This window comes from Silurus aristotelis, assembly GCF_946808225.1.
Source record: "Silurus aristotelis genome assembly, chromosome: 2".
Classification (NCBI taxonomy): Eukaryota; Metazoa; Chordata; class Actinopteri; order Siluriformes; family Siluridae; genus Silurus; species Silurus aristotelis.
Genome location: NC_139575.1, coordinates 34,138,854 through 34,157,859, shown reverse-complemented (window position 1 = coordinate 34,157,859; position 19,006 = coordinate 34,138,854). Strand labels below are relative to the sequence as shown.

General features: G+C 39.8%; 2 protein-coding genes across 3 annotated transcripts in view; one reads left to right on the top strand and one right to left on the bottom strand.

Annotated features, from left to right (window-relative positions):
- ap1m2 (adaptor related protein complex 1 subunit mu 2) overlaps positions 1–19,006 on the bottom strand; it is a 223,707-nt gene that overhangs the window by 180,190 nt on the left and 24,511 nt on the right. The window lies entirely within an intron of this gene.
- keap1b (kelch-like ECH-associated protein 1b) lies at positions 1,332–17,298 on the top strand. Of its 2 annotated transcripts, none has more exons than XM_083522913.1 (7): positions 1,332–1,606; positions 5,845–7,005; positions 9,704–9,949; positions 11,455–12,131; positions 13,466–13,671; positions 14,175–14,351; positions 14,915–17,298. In XM_083522913.1, the coding sequence occupies exons 2-7, from the start codon at positions 6,694–6,696 to the stop codon at positions 15,103–15,105; spliced, it is 1,809 nt and encodes a 602-aa protein (XP_083379039.1). In that variant the 5' UTR covers positions 1,332–1,606; positions 5,845–6,693; the 3' UTR covers positions 15,106–17,298. The 2 variants fall into 2 exon arrangements, with proteins under 2 accessions (XP_083379039.1, XP_083379038.1); XM_083522912.1 differs by having other exon boundaries at positions 1,332–1,804.

Genomic DNA, 19,006 nt, shown 5'->3' with positions numbered 1-19,006 from the left:
AGTTCCAATCATTTATATATGTATATATAACCGCATAGCGTATATGGGAGTCACATGATGAAAGAATGAACGACTCGGACCAGAGGACTCACGAGATAAACTACTCAATTCTGTTTTCTGTGTAATGTTACGGCATAGTGCATATGGGAGTCACGTGATAAAAGACTAAATGACTCGGACTGGAAGAGTTGAGAGGTAAACTACTGTTTTTTGTGCATAACCTACGTTGATTTTGCCAAGCTTTGCCCATGCGTGTCCAGTAGAAAATGAAGGAATCACTCTTCCGCCCTCCCTCTCATTCATGCACATGTACTCTGTCTTACTCCTACTGACTTTCATTCCCCTTCTCTCCATTGCATACCTCCACCTCTCCAGGCTCTTCTCAACCTGCATCCTATTCTCACCACAAATCACAGTATCATCCATAAACATGATAGTCCACGAAGACTCCTGTCTGACCTCGTCCGTCAACCTATCCATCACCACTGCAAACAGGATAGGGCTCAGAGCTGATCCTTGATGCAGTCCAAGCTCCACCTTGAACCAGTCTGTCGTTCCTACTGCACACTTCATTGCTGTCACACCTCATACATGTCCTGCACCACCCTCACATACTTCTCTGACACACCAGACTTCCTCATACAGTACCAATCGCTCTTTGAGACTGAGTCACATTATTCAAAATAAATGAATTGTTCATGAACGTCGCATCGCTAGTTGCCTCTTCTGGTCCCCTGAGCAAGACCCTCTAATGCTCAGTGGCAAATGTAAGTTTAATAGTGTTGCTAACGTGTAAATATAACTGTGAGCTCCACACATAGCACTTGAACTACTATCACACTTAAAGTAATAAATTGTAAGTTACAGTTTGTAAAAAATGAAACACTTTAAGACATCACTATTGAATACATATACATAAATCACTATGTTCCAAATTGAAGTAGTATGTGCAGATGATTGACAGCTGACGGGCCGCTGCCCAATAACAAAACATAGAAAGTGAAAGTGTCCGAGTGCGTTTCTCTTTCTCTTTTTGTTGTTTCTTTGCTTGTATATAAAAGTCCTCTTTGTTGGCTAACTTATAGTCAGCCTTATTTAAAAATTATTGTCCCTACACGCCGCTATGTGCTTTGGATATTTTAATACAATTCAATATTATTAACGCATATTTATAACGTTTTAAAAAGGCTTCAATTTGGCCTTGTTTATTAAACGCTGTTTATTAAAGCGCCGCCATTTCGAATGACGTCATGCACCCGCCATTTTCGAGGGCTCCCTTAACTCCTATGCGGCCTCGCACACTCGTGCGAGGAGCGTGTCAAGATAATGATTGCGGTGTATAATGCACAACACCTGAATATAAATTAGTTGACAATCCGGCCATACATCTGTTGTATAGTGAATTGTGTGTGTTTGTGAAATGTGTGGGAATAAAATGAACCTGTGGGGGTAGGAGGAAGTGGCGCGGGATGCAGGGCAGCTTTTATTTTGGCGTTCCGCGTGGCAATGCTTAGTCATGGTGACTTTCTGGCTTTCCCCCGCGCTCATCTGGAGTTCGGAGAGCAGTGCCAGGATTGCGCCGTGTCACTTTCACTAGGAGGCTTTTGTGAGTGCGGATTATCCAGAACTCTTTCGCGTGGGTGTTTGTTTACGCAGTGTTTTTATCCCCTCCTCTTCGTGGTTTCCGTGAGGGATCCAGACCCCTGACTGTTGAAGACTCTTCAGGATGTGCACGGGTTTCTCATGCTGCCTGATTTGTAGCTTTGGAACACGTTCACTCGTCTAAAGAAGGTGCATGAATCCGGTAAGAATTCGGTTGCTGGTTCTCCAGGTCCAGTTTGGTGGAACGAAAACGTGCAAACTGGACACGCTGTTTTTTTCCGACGTGTTTACATCACTTCTTCTCGCTGTGTCAGGCTGCTATACTTACTGAATGCAAAACGTGTTTAGGTTTTTTTTTTTCTCCATTCTGATTGTTTTGATTCGATTAATTGTCTGTAGTTGCAACTTTGGCAGTATTGACAGTAGTTCCGACTGTAACTCAAATAATAGGTTTAGAGAAATGCGCGCCCTGTTGTTGCTATAGCAACAGCTTACACTGTACATAATGGTATACAGTACTGTGTGAGTGTGTGTGTGTGTGTTATATGATGTTTTCTGTCACATTTAAAGTTTTATTTCACATTTGTGAAAGGACTCTGTGGTGTCAGGTGCAAACTGTACATTACATAATCCTATACTATCTATCTATCGATCGATCGATAGATAGATAGTGACATGTAATTTGGATAACACTGATTATCTCTTCATCATGGCACCTGTTAGTGTGCTGGATTTATTAAGCAGCAAGTGAACATTTTCTCCTCAAAGTTGATGTGTTAAAAGCAGGAAAAATGGGCAAGCGTAAGGATTTGTGCGAGTTGGACAAGAGCCAAATTGTGGTGTCTACATTTACATTTACGTTTGCGGCATTTAGCAGACGCCCTTATCCCTTACCGACGTACAAAAGTGCTCTGAGTCTCTAGCAACGAATAAATCTACACCGGTACGCAAGATTACAAACTTCATATAAATATAACTAAAGATAGCCAGGGACTCCGCTGTACGGACATCTAGGGGAAGTTCATTCCACCATCTCGGTGCCAGAACAGAGAGGATCCTTGAAGTATATTGTCTGGACGACTGGGTCAGAGCATCTCCAAAACCGCAGCTCTTGTGAGATGTCTATCAAAAATGGTCCAAAAAAGAAACAGTGGTGAACCGGCGACAGTCACCTGTAGCTCAAATTGTTGAAGTTAATGTTGTTAATGCTCGATGGGTCAAAAATGTTTTGGCAGCAAAAGGGGACCAACACAGTATTAGGCTTTATATATATTTATATTTAACGTACATATACGTTTAATGTAACAGATTGAACTTTGTTGTAAGAGTAACTCTACTTTAGCTATATAATTATACTTAACATATAGTGTGTTTGCCCAGGGTTTTCTGAACCCTCACACAGCAACACACAGATCCTGGAGCTTCTCAGTATTTTTGCATGTGTAAGAGAATGTGTGTTAATGTACTAAACTGATGCTATCAATTAATGTTTCTACAACATTATTTGCAACTGTCTAGCTTCAGTTTGTCTTCTGTGGCTGGAATGATCTGCATTAAGGATTTCTTTACTTCTGGAAAATAATTTTGTGCTAACGTTCTGGTGTTCAGCTGTCGTTTTTTTTTTTTTTTTTTCATCCCAGCTTTGGGTTTTTTTTTTTTTTATCCTAGCTTCGGAGAGATACAAAGTAACAATAAGTAGTAAATAATTTTAGCGTTCCATTTGGTATAGATACGGTGCACTTTTAGCTTTTTTTTTTTTTTTTTTTAAGCTGTTATTTTGTTTTGAGTTTTAGTACACATGGCTCACAAAATTGTGAATATGCAGGGAGTGAGAGTGTAATTTTGGTGTATATACAGCTTATTATGGGCTTTAAGGTTGCAACAGACTGTTATTCGTTTAGTTTCACTTGTTGAACAAAGTGTTCTGTTCCCTTATTACCTCCCACTTCAATAGTCAACCGTTTGTGTGTGAGTGCATGTGCATGCGTTGAGTCACTGCTGAAGTCGTTTTGCCAAAACCATTAACTTGCAAAATTTTCGTCTTTTTTTTTTATTTTTTTATAAAGATCACGTTTGCTGCCTGTGTCTTCTGCATTCGATCAAGTAAAACACACACCAGCAAATCTGTACAAGGGTCATAAGGTTAAGGTCCAGTGCATGATTGAGTGTATTTTTTCTTTCTTTCTTTTATTGCCTAATTTACTCTGTGATGTAACATTTTTAAAAGGGTAAAAAAGTTCTAGATCATTCACTTACTCTTATAGCAGGGTTATGGTAGAATTGGTTACTTAAAATCACAGATCATGATTTTCATGGGTAACAATAAGACAAGGAGTGCAAGTGCATCCTGAGACACGTTGTACTTTAATGATTAAAGTAGCGAAAGTTTTTGGCCTGGCGGCGTGAGGTGAAACGGGTATTCGGTTGCGTTCAGGACGAATGAATAGAGAACCGGCCCTCTGAAAAACCGAATTTAGTTTTTCAGTATATAGTTCATGGTTATAATCAAAAACATTTCAAGGAGTATAAAATGCCCACAGCACAAAGAAGTAGTGTGCTAAAATAAAAATCAACCGTTTGGCAAAATTACATTCGTTAGTCTGAAGTATTTTATAATCGGTGGATCGGCTTTGTATTCTGTTTGGTTGTATATTTTGATTCGTTTCAAAGTGGTGCCTTTATGCTGTAATTTTAGCACGTGGTACTCTTTCCAATCCTACCACGTGCTGCACTACGCACATCGGTTAACACACTATTTGTCTAACTTCAGTACAGTTTTTACTACTCGCATTTAATAGACAATATTTATAGATTAGGTGGAAACTAATAAAGCAGAGCAAATGAACCCAAATGGAAATCAGTCACTAAATCATCTGACATGAAGAGAAATAAATAAAAGACGAGTCAGGCTTGAATAATATTTAAACTCGTGGAAACTCGTAGCATGAAAAGTTCACTGAGTGCACTCCCTAGTTTGTATTAACACACTCAAATATACTATATATACACACCTGACAATAAGATTTCTATGCGCTTTTTTAACACCCGTTATTCCACATTTAGTCCCATTTGCTTTTATAATAACCTTCACTATTCTTGGAAGATGTTCCACCAGATTTTGGAGTGTGTTTGTGGAGATTTGTGCTCATTCGGCCACAAGGGTGTTCTTAAAGTCAGGTACTGATAAAGGTAAGGCGAGGAGGCCTGGGGTGAAGTCGGCCTTCACATTCATTCCAAAGTTGTTTAATAGGGTTGAGGCCAGTGCGCTATAACAGGCCACCCAACCCATATAAACAATATATTAATGAGCTCTCTTTGTGCACAGAAGCATTGTCATGCTGGAACAGGTCTGGGTTGCCAAGTTCAAGTAAAGGGAAAATTCTATGCCACCACATCCAAATACATCCTATTGCGTGTCTCCAGCGTTGTGAGAACAGTTACAACACACATGGCTGAAAAGGTTAGGTGTCCCAATACTTTTGCTCACGCAATTGCATACTTTATTATATTACATTTTAACCTCCTCAGTTAAGTTTCTGGAAACACAAACTATTACACACTGCTGAATTTGCACAAAGGTTACAGATCAGCATGGGAAAATGCAATAAGAAGTTTACATACATTGTTAAACGTACTTTTTTTTGTTAAAAGAAAAATGCCAAATCTTTCACAACTTCTATATTTCCTATTCTGATGACATTTTCTGTTCTGTCTCAATGCTGTTGTATATATTGCATAGTGCATTACATAGTGGTTTATATGTAGTAGTGTTAATATTGTCATTTTAACACATGCGATTCATTTAATTTGACACCCTGGAAAAAAGTATATATAATAATATTCTACACTGTAGTTTGGTTTTGCGACACACTCCTATTCTTTCAGTAGGCAAAAATTCTACTGACGTCAGAGAGGAAACTCCACAGTCACTCTGACAGAATAGCACAAGGCCCTACTTAAAGTCACCTGTCCTAAATAGCATCCCCGTCTCAGTTTCACACTCGCACGCGAAGTAAACACACGGCATGTTCCTAGGAGAGATCATTGGAGCTCTACTTCCATGTCCGTTTGACTTGACCTTATGCCGGGTATGTGTGGCCTTGGTAATATGATTGCGGAGCCTGGATGTGTGGACATAAATATCTGTTTTCTAAGAAAGCTGGGAATGTTCTAGGTGTGTTGTTAAAGCGTGTGTGATTTTAATCTGCTGATCCTTTCTTGCTTTTGTTTTTTGTTGTTTAGGTATTCGAGCAAGAAGTCAAAGAAGATCAATTGAAATCTGCCACCTTCCATTACCTTTTCTCAGCTACTCAGTCCCGGAGTTTTGCGTTGAAACGGGTGGTGTCACACTAATTAACTTCTGAGAATTTTTTGCCACTGACCTGAAACCAGCTAGTCCTGGTTTTCTTACTGTAGTGAGAAAATCTTTACAAGGCAATAATCTTTTTACAAGCCTTTAGAAACCAGGCTTGTTAGCAGATTCTGACCTGACAGTCTTCGATTAAAATTACATTTTAGTAAGTATGTTGATCTAGTTCCAGTCTGGCTTAAACCTACCCCGTGTTTTGACACTAAGTCTGACTTCTATTCAACTTCAGTTGCCATTCCTGTTTCTCCAGCTCTCAAAGTTTCTGCTGTTCCTGCCATTACTATGTTTGCAACACTTCAGTCACAAATTTAGATTCCTTTCTTTTGAGGTCATTGACAGTTTCTCTTTCCTAGTTAATGGGCCTTGTGTGAGAAGATGATGTTTATATTTAGAAGGCAGACAAAGCTTTCTAATAAAGGTGTGTCTTGTTTCCAGGAAATCCAAAATGGATCAAAAATTGTGTGTTGAAATGAAGGTGATTCACAGACTTAAATTTATGCCCGATAGTGCGCACAGTACGCCGTAAAAGAGGAATAAAGAAAGTCTGAAACGAGAAACCTAGTGCACTGTAAGGGAATAGTGCTTTCCTAATGTTGCTTGCACCTACTACAAAAGAATTATAACTTGAGAAGGAATTTGTGAACCCTGATTTTTGGTTGCTCTGCACCTGTCTTGCACTGGCGAGCGAGGATGAAGGCGCCGGGCTGCGGGCGCAGCTGAGCATGTACGCGACGTCAGGGATGACCGAGTGCAAGGCCGAAGTGACGCCGTCAACGCGGAATGGCCATCGAGTGTTCAGCTACACGCTCGAGAGCCACACGGCCGCCGCCTTCGCCATCATGAACGAGCTGCGGCTTGAACGGCAACTCTGTGACGTCACGCTGCGAGTTAAATACAATGACCTCGAGGCTGTGGACTTTGTGGCACATAAGGTGGTGCTGGCATCCTCCTCACCAGTCTTCCGTGCCATGTTCACCAATGGCCTAAAGGAGTGTGGCATGGAGGTGGTTCCCATCGAGGGGATCCACCCACGGGTGAGTGAATGACTGTTTTTTTAAGAATTATTGGCGTGTAATATATGTGGTATGGCTGCTCAGGTTCTCTTTGATTTGTTACATGATTGATTATAATTTTTTGAAAGAGTGTATAGTCTTATACTGAATGAATATTAGCAGTTGATCTACTAAATATGCAATGTTTAATCCTCTCTTAAACTCTCACAAATGTTTGGTCTGCTGTCGAACCTGTAAAACGTTTGGTCTCTTTTCCGAACTTTCAAATGTTTGGTCTATTTCCTGCCAGTCGCTCAGGCTGCTCATCAGGAATAAATACACATCGTTCACCTTAACTGTTAAATTCTGTAAAGCTGCTTTGAGACAATGTCAGTTGTGAAAAGCGCTATAGAAATAAACTTGACTTGACTATTCTCTGACCCCTAAAATGTTTGGTCCCCTTTGAAGCACTTAAAATATTTGTTTTTCCTTAATGTTCTTTTTCGTATTTTTTAAGTTGATATTTCTCTAACTTGACTAAATCTCTTTAAATGTAGAATCTCTTTAAAAGTGTGTTTACAAGTACCAATAACATTGTGGTCAACCACTTGACCTTAAACACATGTGAGAGGACTATTAAAGGTCCCAACAGCTGTGTTGCAAACAGGAAAATTACTTCTAAATGAAGCCACCCTGATAGCCAAGACCAAAAGGAAGAAAAAAATTAATATTTCCTGAAAGAACAGGAAAACAAGGTACATATATAGCAGACCCACATATACATTATATATATTATTTTAAATTATATTCAGATTTGTAGCTAATTATAGTTTTCTAAAGGCAGCTTTACAGTATGAACACTTTATATAATGCACTTATCGATGTGAAAATTGGTTGTAAGATTTACTTGCTTTTGCAAGTGGGAACATAATAGAAAAAGAAAAGCGTAGAAATAGTACAAGCACTTTTGGCTACCAAGAGACATCATTGTTAAAATCTTGCTCAGTGTTTAAGGTTGTGAGTTTCACCACCCTGCCACTACTGGGTCCTCAAGCAAGAACTTTTAACAACCAGCTGTTTTATTTCATTCAGTGTTCGGCTCATATATTTCCTGCCCAGACATAACTGAATTACAGAAAATACCCTGGGGTTCGGAATTTAGGCATATGATATGATCAACATAAATATTTACAAAAAAAAAAAGAAAAGTGACTTTAGAAGGTTCGGATGTTTTACTGAACTCATGTAGACTTGAGGTTTATCTCCTTTATCTGAAAAGGGTTTTGAAAAATACTACATTGTCCAGAGCCGGATATTTTGACGGAACACACATCCGCTTTTAGATGTTTGCCAGATTGAAAAATTTATGAAAATAAATGAGTTTAGTATAACAGTCTTGAACAACCTAGTCTCCAGGATGACTCGGCAGAAACCACATTGTGGTCCACATTGTCCTTACACACTGATCATCAGCAACTATTACTTGACACTCTTGTTACACAACTGTGGAGTGGTGTCATCACCATGACCTGCTACATCCATCCAACAGCTGTGCTTTCCTAAAGATTAGACCTGACCTTACTCTGTGGTAGTCGGGGTAACGGATGTGGCATTCTGTGATCCTGGTGTTTCAGAGGAACTGTGGACCGTGGCTAAAGTCTACGAAGAGGTGTCAATAAGGATGCTGATTTTAGAGTATTTGTTTGGTTTTAGTGTATTTGGTTTGATTACTCTGGACTGTAGCAGGACTTTGTTTTAGTACTATAATTGTGATTTCTTTATGGAGTGCTATTGTACTTCATTACATTACAGGCTTGTACTTTACACGTGTGGATTTCATTGCATACCAGAGCTGTGTATCGGCAAGAATCCGGCCATACGATATGTATCACGATACAGGGATTGCGATACGATATTTTGCAACGCATTGCGATTACTGTAAGCAAGTAGATATTGGGATATTTTTTTAATTTTAGGTCACCACACAGACACAGGCTCCTGGTTAAGAAGCTAAGTGTGTAACAAGTCAATTGAAATATACCAGATTATAGTTTAGTAATTATGGACTTGAATTATTTACATAAAAGTTAATGTTTTTTATATCTTCTGAAGTTTAGGATAGTTTAAAATGCCTTGCTTTGACATTTTAGCTACACAACCTCTTGGATCCATTGCAGAACTAAAGATTTGAGATTGGAGAATACATTTATTGTTGATTAACGATAAAAAAAAAAAAGTATCAATTTTGGTATTAAATGAGATTTTCTTACCGCTTTTAAAAATACACGATGCACAGGAATATGTCGATTAAACACAGCGATACAAAGACAACCGGCTGCCAGCATGTTTTTTGCAAAGTCATTTTGTGTAATATTTTGACAGACGAGTAGTGCAACAGGTGACACTTTGGTACTGTATCATATGTCGTACATTCAAATACAGTCACAGTTGGAGATGTAATTTTTCCTATTAATGCATCACCAATAAACCCATTTGGGTACATGCCAGTTCCTATAAACAAACCCAGCACTTCTCTACCAACATATTGTATAATTATCGAACGTATCTGAGATTGATAGAGGACAGAAAGTATGCCATCATACCATACCAACCAGACAGCATGACCAGTTTTATTACCTTGCCCTAATGATCATGTCACGGACGACCGTATGTTTGTCAGTAGCAAGATAATGTACAACGTAAGTTACTACTAAACAGGCAATTTTTTTTTAATTTACAGGTAATGGGCCGCCTGATTGAGTTTGCCTACACTGCAAGTATCTCCGTCGGAGAGAAGTGCGTCATCCATGTGATGAACGGAGCTGTGATGTATCAGATTGACAGCGTTGTGAAGGCCTGCTGCGATTTCCTGGTGCAGCAGCTGGACCCGAGCAACGCAATCGGCATCGCAAACTTCGCCGAGCAGATTGGCTGCACTGAGCTGCACCAGAAAGCCCGCGAGTACATCTACATGAACTTCAGCCAGGTAACTAAAATATATAAAAATCTGTTACAAATAACTTTAAAAAAAAAAACTGTAAACGTGTTGTATGGTGTTTTTCTTTTTTTAGTTTGAAATCATCAAACTTCAAGCAAACTTTTCTCGTGTTCTGACTTTTAATTCTCGCAATTCCTACTTTATTACTCGCAATTCCTACTTTATTTCTCGCAATTCCTACTTTATTTCTTGTACACGTCAAACATTTCTGGTGCATCCATGGGTAACCGTGTTGTTGGCCTGAAGTTTGAAGCTGATTGTTAGACAGAGTTCTCTCCAGGGATCCGATGCTTAGTTTGAGACCGTGCAATTCTGATTTGTAGCTGATTAGATTTCCAATGTTAAAAGCTTTCTGGAACGACAGAGGCGGTAACGCTGCCCGATTGGCTAAAAAAAAAAAAAAAATAATAATAATTTGAATTTGCAAGAAATAAAGTCAGAATTGCGAGGAAAAACCTGGAATTGCGGAAACGGGCTTCCATAGTGTTCACCTGTCTAGATCGCTCCAGAGTTTAGCAGGTGGCGCGTCAGTAATAATGGTCCGTGGGGAAGCACAGTCCCCTGTGTGTAGTTAAATGGACTAAACCACTATAATATGCATCACTGCATTTTTGTGTTCGAATTACTCAGCCCTAGAGAGGTGAAAAATATTGGTGCAGTCATGTGATTAAGGAATATTGGGTGCCTACATTATCTAGAGTATTATAGTTATATTGTTAACTAATATTCGAGCTATAGTGGCAGAGAAGTAGAATAATGCAAGCTCTAAGATTTGTGTACGCATTGAGGTGAAGAAAGATGAATTCTTGTCTAGGAATGCAGTAAATGCGGTTGGAGTATGTATATAGCATACACAGATGTATTTATGAGTACTATGGCACTGTACATGTTTCTGTAACAGCGACCAACTGGATAAAGGTGTGTCTAATAAACCCTTTTCCATAAAATCACATGACGTGTCACCATTTATGGCATCTGTCCAAGAGACAAGTAATAAAAAAAACAATGAAGGACTGTTTAAAGTTTGACTGTAGTTGAGTGAATGAATTTAACATCGACAATGCATTTGTTCACAAGAGGAAGGAATGCTGTTAAAAGAGTAGTGGGAGTGTGCAAGTTCCTCTTCTCACTCAGCCTAAATATTGGCAATGATTCTCTATCTGATCTCTGTTTATTTTATATGCTTATCTATTCAATGAATGTTCCAGTGTATGCTTACAGCAGAGATCTGCCATTCACCAGAGTGGATATTAGGGTGTGACTTTTTGAATCTTCATAGGTTTGAACAATTAATATTTTTTCAAAGTGCTCCTCTTATCCATCAGCCAGGGCATTTTTTTTAACCCATAATTTGATTCCCTGTTTTTGCACTGAAAATATAAAGGTAGGATTCCTTTCTTAGCCATGTTTGACAGGTTATAATAAGTATAACCCTTACCACCGCATAGCCGCTGATGGTACTCATTCCACCTCTGATTCCTCCCACCCACCAGGTGGCGACGCAGGAGGAGTTCTTCAACCTCTCTCCATGTCAGCTGGTAACTCTGATTAGCCGTGATGAGCTGAACGTCCGGTGCGAATCTGAGGTATACCATGCATGCGTGGCGTGGGTGCAGTATGAGCGTGATGAGCGGAGGCCCTACGTGCAGGCACTGCTGCAGGCCGTGAGATGCCACTCTCTCCCTCCGCATTTTCTTCAGCGCCAGCTTGAGCACTTTGAGTGGGACGCGCAGAGCAAGGACTATTTAGCACAGATCTTTCAGGACCTGACTCTGCACAAGCCCACCAAGGCAGCGGCGTGCCGCACACCTAAAGTACCGCAGCTCATCTACACGGCGGGTGGCTATTTCCGCCAATCGCTCTGCTACCTCGAGGCGTTTAACCCGGGCACTGGTGCCTGGCTGCGCCTGGCAGATCTTCAGGTGCCCCGCAGTGGCCTGGCAGCGTGTGTGATCAGCGGGCTCTTCTACGCTGTCGGAGGGAGGAACAACGCACCCGATGGAAACATGGACTCCAACACGCTGGATTGCTACAACCCTATGAACAACTGCTGGCTCCCGTGTGCCCCAATGAGCGTACCTCGTAACCGAATTGGCATTGGGGTCATTGATGGTATGATCTATGCTGTTGGAGGCTCACATGGATGCATCCATCATAACAGTGTAGAGAGGTGAGAATGGTGTTTAAAGCGTTAAACAGCTGTGTACTCTAAAAGGTGGTTGACCTTTATGACTGACTTCCTTTTTTGGAATCATCTTAGGAATAAGGAATTACTACTCCTCTTAAAAATAATAATAATTAATCACACTTAAAACAAAACCCTTTTATTTCTTATCAAAACAGATGGACAGGTTGGTTTAGGAAAAGATTTGACCCTTTTTTGACTACCTTTCTACTTTTTCAGCCAACGCAACAATCAGAAGAAGCAATTCACTAAATGGAAAAGGATGTGGAATATAAAAAGCCACACATTTGCTTTAGATAGCTGTTACTTTTACGTCACACTGACGTTCTTTCCACGAACCAAGCCTCCGTCTAGTCAAAGCATGTGGGTGGAAGTGTTGTCTCTTAAAGGAAGCGACAACAGCTAAATCAGACGCTTGTCTCAGGTTTTGCTTAGTGTTGGCTTGTGGTATTTTCACTTTACTCTGCTTGCTATAATTACAGTGCCAGCACATTTATAAGGCCAAACAGTTTTTGTTTCTTTTTATTTACTCTATACAAGAGCAGTCCACAACTTAATGTCATAGCATTTGCTTGTGTTCTGAGTGAAAGGGAGATGTTAAGTAGGCCGTCCCTCACCTGATTAAATTATGTATATGTATAAATAAAAAAAAATGCTGTTTCTCTTCAGGCGTCTCTCTTTCAGTTCCTTACATATTGTCTCTTTGTACCACAGTGAGACTTGTGTGCTGTATTTAGGATTAAGTTTGTACCCAAAATACCCTCGAAGTTGTTTTAAACGGCTTTTCATTTACGCTCTCTCTCTTTCTCTCTTTTTCTCTCTCTCTTCCTGACTGCCAGTCATTTGGTTTTTGGTCTCATTGTACCTTTTCAGAATAATTTCAGGAAGCGAGTTTTCACTAAGTCCAGTGTTGTGCCTTGGATAAGGAAACAACCAACCTTAAAGAATAAGGAAGAGAGACTAGTGATCAAAGCACCTGTCTGTTACTGTAGCTCCTAAAATATAAAAGGGTTCTGCCGTATTCTTTTTATGTTTAAATAATGGATTTAATGATGGTTTGTAGGATGTTCAACATGAAATATTTAGTGCTTTTGTAACCAAATTCATTTCCAGGTTGTAACACTGCAACCTGTGGAAAAGGGTTGAATGACTTATGCAGGGCTCTATATTATGGGCCATATATTTTGCTCTGCTGATTGTGTGTGTGTGTGTGTGTGTGTGTGTGTGTGTGTGTGTGTGTGTGTGTGTGTGTGTGTGTGTGTGTGTGTGTGTGTGTGTGTGTGTGTGTGTGTGTGTGTGTGTGTGTTCCTTCCATGTAGGTACGACCCGGAAAGAGACTTGTGGCAGCTGGTAGCCCCCATGCTGACCCGGCGAATAGGGGTGGGCGTGGCTGTCATTAACCGCCTCCTCTACGCGGTGGGTGGGTTTGATGGAACCCATCGTCTGAGCTCGGTAGAGTGTTACAACCCTGAGAAAGACGAATGGAGGAGCACAGCACCCATGAACACTGTCCGTAGCGGAGCAGGTGTGGCCTTGCAAGATTGTATAAGTAATTATTGGATTAGGGACCATATGACACGGTTTTGTCATTTGGAAAATATTCAACTTTGAGTCATATTATTGTCCTGTAACAGCACATCCTGAGGTGTTTCTCTTCCCTAACTTACTGATTTTCTTTTCCTCAATGTTTTGTTGTTGTTGTTGGTTGGTTGGTTGTATATGGTTTACAATAAGCAGGAAGGTTAAATACCTATCCACTTTTTTGACCTTTGTTTTTCCCAGTTACCGAGTCATAACCCTCTTAGTTCACTCATTAACCACATCTTTGTGCATCGTCATGATTCGTTTGCAACAAGCCCGTATTTCCCCAACCAGAGCAACAACCTTTCAATTCTAGATAAAGACACCGGAGGTCAGGAAAAATAAACAAGGAAGTTTATCTGTCAATTAAGTTAGTTTTAGCAGTCTGTGTTAGGTAATTCTTGTACTTGTTTGTACAGTGTAATTTATCACTATCTCTCTTCTCAGGTGTGTGCACGTTAAATAACCACATCTATGTAATGGGCGGCTATGACGGCACCAATCAGCTAAACACCGTTGAGCGCTACGACGTGGAGACGGACAGCTGGACTTTCATCTCGTCAATGAGACACCGGCGCAGCGCACTAGGAGTCACCACACACCAAGGACGCATCTACGCTCTCGGTATGGGGAAATTTCTGCTTCTCGTTTTAACAACTTCCTTATCAGCTGATTGGTCGGAGATATTAGCGTGCCCTGCCATTGTCCCTGGGTTAACAATAACACATCAAATTATTATTATTTTTTTTTTTTTTTTTTTTTTCTTTTCTTAGATCAGGTTGTTTTTTTGTTTGTTTACAACGTACAGGTAGTTCAGATTTTTTGATCTTGCAATGACGATAAGAATTTTTAGTATTTTTTTTTTTGTGTATTAAAATGTTTGCGCAGCATTTAAATTTTCAGACTATATGTTGGGACGCTGCAGGGATGTACGCATCGGTCAACAATTTTTTCTTAGTTTTTTGTGTTTCAAAGCCCATTTTTAGCTTTTGACTCATTCCTTTTTATCAGAGTCCCCGGACAATGAAACTGAGCACATCCGCGATATCACACCACCCTATCATGGCTTATCGTCCAATAACAGCACTGCGAAAGTGTGCATAATTGACTGTGCATTTACAAAGACCAGTTAACGTTTGGGGTTTTTTAAATGTTTAATCGGCTTCTGCTTTTTTTCCCCCCAACAGGAGGATATGATGGAAACACCTTTTTAGATAGCGTAGAGTGCTACGACCCTGAAACGGACACATGGACCGAGGTCACGAGGATGACCTCTGGCCGGAGCGGGGTCGGTGTTGCAGTTACCATGGAGCCGTGCCAAAAATATTGTCAGAAAGAGTGTCCGAAAGATTGTAAAAAAGATTGTCAGCAATTCTAGTGCCTGCTGTCTTCTTCTGCTCCTTTTTTTTTTTCTTTTTCTTTCCTTCCATATTTCTATTCCTTCCTTTTTTCAGCCAGGATGATCAGTGATTACAATTCTGGTGCTTTAAGAACTTCAACAGTCTTCTATAAAACGAGAGCATACGGGTCTCTGGATATCTACAGGGTTCACACAAAAAGCCGTGAGATCAGAGACACGTAAATAGACCAGATGATGTTTCCAGACAGGACTGGTTTATATATTTTGTTGGTTTTAAAGCCAGATTCCAGGAATCGGGATCATTAATGTGAGTCAGGTTGCGTCTCCTGTTTGTATTACTGACCAGCCTTGTCTCTTTAAGCCAAACATGAGCACTAACTAAAAGCCGAACATTTCTCCTGAAAGTTGCAGATCAGCAGCCTGGACCACAGATGTCAGCATTTTAAAGTGCCATTAACGTATCCCACGACACATTTCAGTATCTGAAGTCTGTGCTGCTGTACTACACTTATAGAACCATCACGCCAGGCACAAGGACCCAGCGAGGCAGCGAACTGCAGAATAGTTTAGAGAACAGTGAAATTTCCAACATCTTCCACATACTCTAATCCACTCAGTCAGCCCAAAACATGTTTTGTGTCTGAAGATTGCTTCTTTATTTTTTTTGCGCCAGGCTGCCAGTTTGATGTAGCTCCAAAGTAAGAGAAGTTTATCTTGCATTAATATGATTTTGTAAACACCATTCTTCAGGAATACATCCACACTGTAATCTTGGGAGCAGTTTCAATTATATTTGGTTAAATATTTGAAGGTTCAGGATCCAGACTAAACCAAAATGTGTGCAGTGGGAAGGAATATAATTGGGGAAAAAACTGAATACGTAAATAAAAACAAATAGCACTGTGTCTACCTCTACCTGATGGTTACGTGGATGATGAAACTCTAGTTATATGTAAATGTGGTCTAGCGCTACAATTTTTCAAACGTATTTGTTTCACCACTTACAAATTTCATTTGAAGCAGATATTTAAAAATAGTTATAGATTACTTGTTTCATAAACCCAGTGCAAAACATGATTCAGACATGAAACACGTTTCAGCTGATTTTCGATTCCACTCATCAGGCAGATATCTAGATGAACTGATTTTTATACTGGGAAAATGCTTCCTTCAACTCCTGAGGTAATTATCTTTGGCTGTTCTAAGACTCCGATTCAACTCCAACATGATGAGTATTAGCAAATTTCATGCTCGCATTCACTCAGGGTGTTGTTTATCGAGTGTGTGCTTACGAACACTGTTGTAACACACCACCTTTGTAATTAAGTAGCGAGTTGAATCCACATGGTGACTGGTAATGCTGGCAATCACAGTTGCCTAACCCTGGTTATAGAATAACTTGATTCAGTTTAGTGTTTTCTCTGCTGGAGTCACTTGAGTTCAATTAATGATTTTGTAAACCCCTTTATTAGTCTGTGTTTGTCCAGATGGCCCGTGTTTGTCTAGATGGCATCTCATTTAAAGTGCATCAGGGTCCTACCTTGACCTGAGGTAAAACAGAATCCAAATTCCAAGAGCACAAACGAAGGAAAGATAGACTGATGTCTGAGGTTTTGGATCGTAAAGAAGAAACATGGGTCCTGTCATCATTTAATGCTGGATCAAGCATTACCTAAAATAAATATAAAAAAAAGTGGGTTTCTTGTTACTTGAGGCCAAAACCACAGTCGGAACAGACATCTTTTGTGATCAGTTTAAAAAAAATCCTGATTAATGTATTTGTAACAGTATTTTATTCTACATCTTTTCCCCAAGAAATTTCTTGGAATTTTGTACAGGGTCTGGATTTATGTTTTATTTATTTTGGAGTCAATGTTTTTTTTTTTTTTTTTTTTTTTTTTTTGGGGGGGGGGGGTAATTGTTCTAGTTTGAAAAAAGAAGACAAAACGGACCGGTCTCCTTTTGTATACATTGCACACTGAGCATGTGCCGAATTTCAGACATGACGGCAACTCGTGACTTCTCTTTTTTCTAAGTCTGGCTGTTTAAAAAAAAAAAAAAAAAAAAAAAAAAAAAAATATTGAATTGTAGTTTTTTGCTTTAACAGTTTATTACTAACAAAGAGAGATAATTTAAAGACTGCTTTGTACATTTTACAGCAATCATTGTATTGTACAACACATTGTGTATTAAAGATATCTGTTTATTGTAGTTTGTTGTGTTCTTGACGCTGAGTTCTAGGCCAAGGTCATTTTCCTGAACAGTTGTAACTAAAGATTTATTTTTGAACTTCTTTAAGAATGAAAATGTATATTTTGGTGGACAGGAGCCCAGTAAGCAACATTGCATTAGAGAGATAGCATTCCTCTTGGTGGTAACACCTCTTTACTTGGTAGTCTGATAGGGGAGACCTGCCTGGTGATTGAGAATTAGCAGGTGACCAAATTCAATGGAAACATTCAGATCTGAAGAGCATGTTGGTTTATCTCTAATATGTGTATATGGCTAACCAATCTCACTAGAGATTAAGAGATTTCATCTTTTACTGAAGTATTTGTTTTTATTTTTTTCTAAGAAACAAAAAAGGATCAACGAAAGTTCATTTCAAGATTTGAATTTTTGGCCCCCAAAACATTAGGAGTTATATTCTGTATTGCATTCATAGATCATTGCCACTGTGTAGAATAGGGGTGAAAGTGTTGATCACTGCAACAGTGTGACAATCAGATTGTCTAATTGTGTAACCAATTAGTATGTGCATATTTACCACTACTTTATGTCTCAGGTCGCAGCTTTAACGTCTCAGCTCATGTCTCAGTACACCCCTCCCATTTCAGCATTTTAGTATATTTTCTAAAGAGCAAATACTATAGAAATTAAACATGGATATATTTTAGAGTAGTCAATGTGCAGCTTGTAAAGCAGTACATATACTGTCCTCTGAAAATAACAAAAATGAGTAAACCTTAAGTGAACATGTCAAAATTGTGTCCAAGGTGTCAATGTGTAAGCACCAATGTTATTTAGCACCGCCTTAATCCTCCTGGGTATGGAATTCACCAGAGCTGCACAGGTTGTTGCTGGGATCCTCTTCTACTCCATAATGACACCATGGAGCTGCTGGATGTTAAACACATGGCGCTTCTCCACCTTCTGCTTGAGGATGCTACATCGGTGCTTAGTAGGGTTCACCTTCAGCTTCCTCAGCAAGGCAGTTGTCATCTTGGTGGTGTGGTTAAGGTCGTTATTATGCTGGAAAACTGCTGTACATCCCAGTTTCTGAAGGGAAGGCATCATGTTTTTCTTCAGAATGAAACAGTACATGTTCCCATCCATGAACCACAGCTATGACGTATAGCATGATGACTTCTTTGATGGACCCTTGCGAGGCCTGTTCCGAGGGGAACTTGTCTTGGGAAAACCTCTGTTTGACCCTGACCATTGTACCGTAACTCAGTTTTAGGGTGTTACCAATCTTCTTATAGCCTAGGCCATCTTTCTCCAGAGCAACAATACTAATTCTCAAATCTTAAGCGAGTCTTTGCCATGAGGTGCCATGTTAAACATCCAGTTGTCAATATGAGAGACTGTTCTAAAACAAGATGCACAAATTTGTGTCCACCACACTCCTGTTCTTGCCTAACCTCTCCTAATGCAGCCTAAAAGAGCAGAGTCATTAGAGAACTTCTGCAGATTGCAGGGCTGTGAGCAGTGTCTGAAGTCTGATGTGTAGAGTGTGACCGGAAAAGGAGACAGGACTGTCACCTGATGTGCCCCAGTGCTGCTCACTTTAATGTCTGTGGCTCTGGTGTGTTTAAAGATGAATGAAAATAACAACTTGAGAGTGTGAAAGTGTAAAATTGAAAGGATAGAACGTAACAGAAGGACGTAAAATGCAGGTGTTGTCCCCCCCCCCCAT

What these genes read in the sequence shown, in the direction of transcription:
- keap1b (XM_083522913.1), top strand. Translation starts at nt 6,694, where the DNA reads ATGTACGCGACGTCAGGGATGACCGAGTGCAAGGCCGAAGTGACGCCG. An exon ending in TCTACATGAACTTCAGCCAG is followed by an intron (nt 9,950 to 11,454) that starts GTAACTAAAATA and finishes CCCACCCACCAG; the next exon opens with GTGGCGACGCAGGAGGAGTT. An exon ending in CATCATAACAGTGTAGAGAG is followed by an intron (nt 12,132 to 13,465) that starts GTGAGAATGGTG and finishes CCTTCCATGTAG; the next exon opens with GTACGACCCGGAAAGAGACT.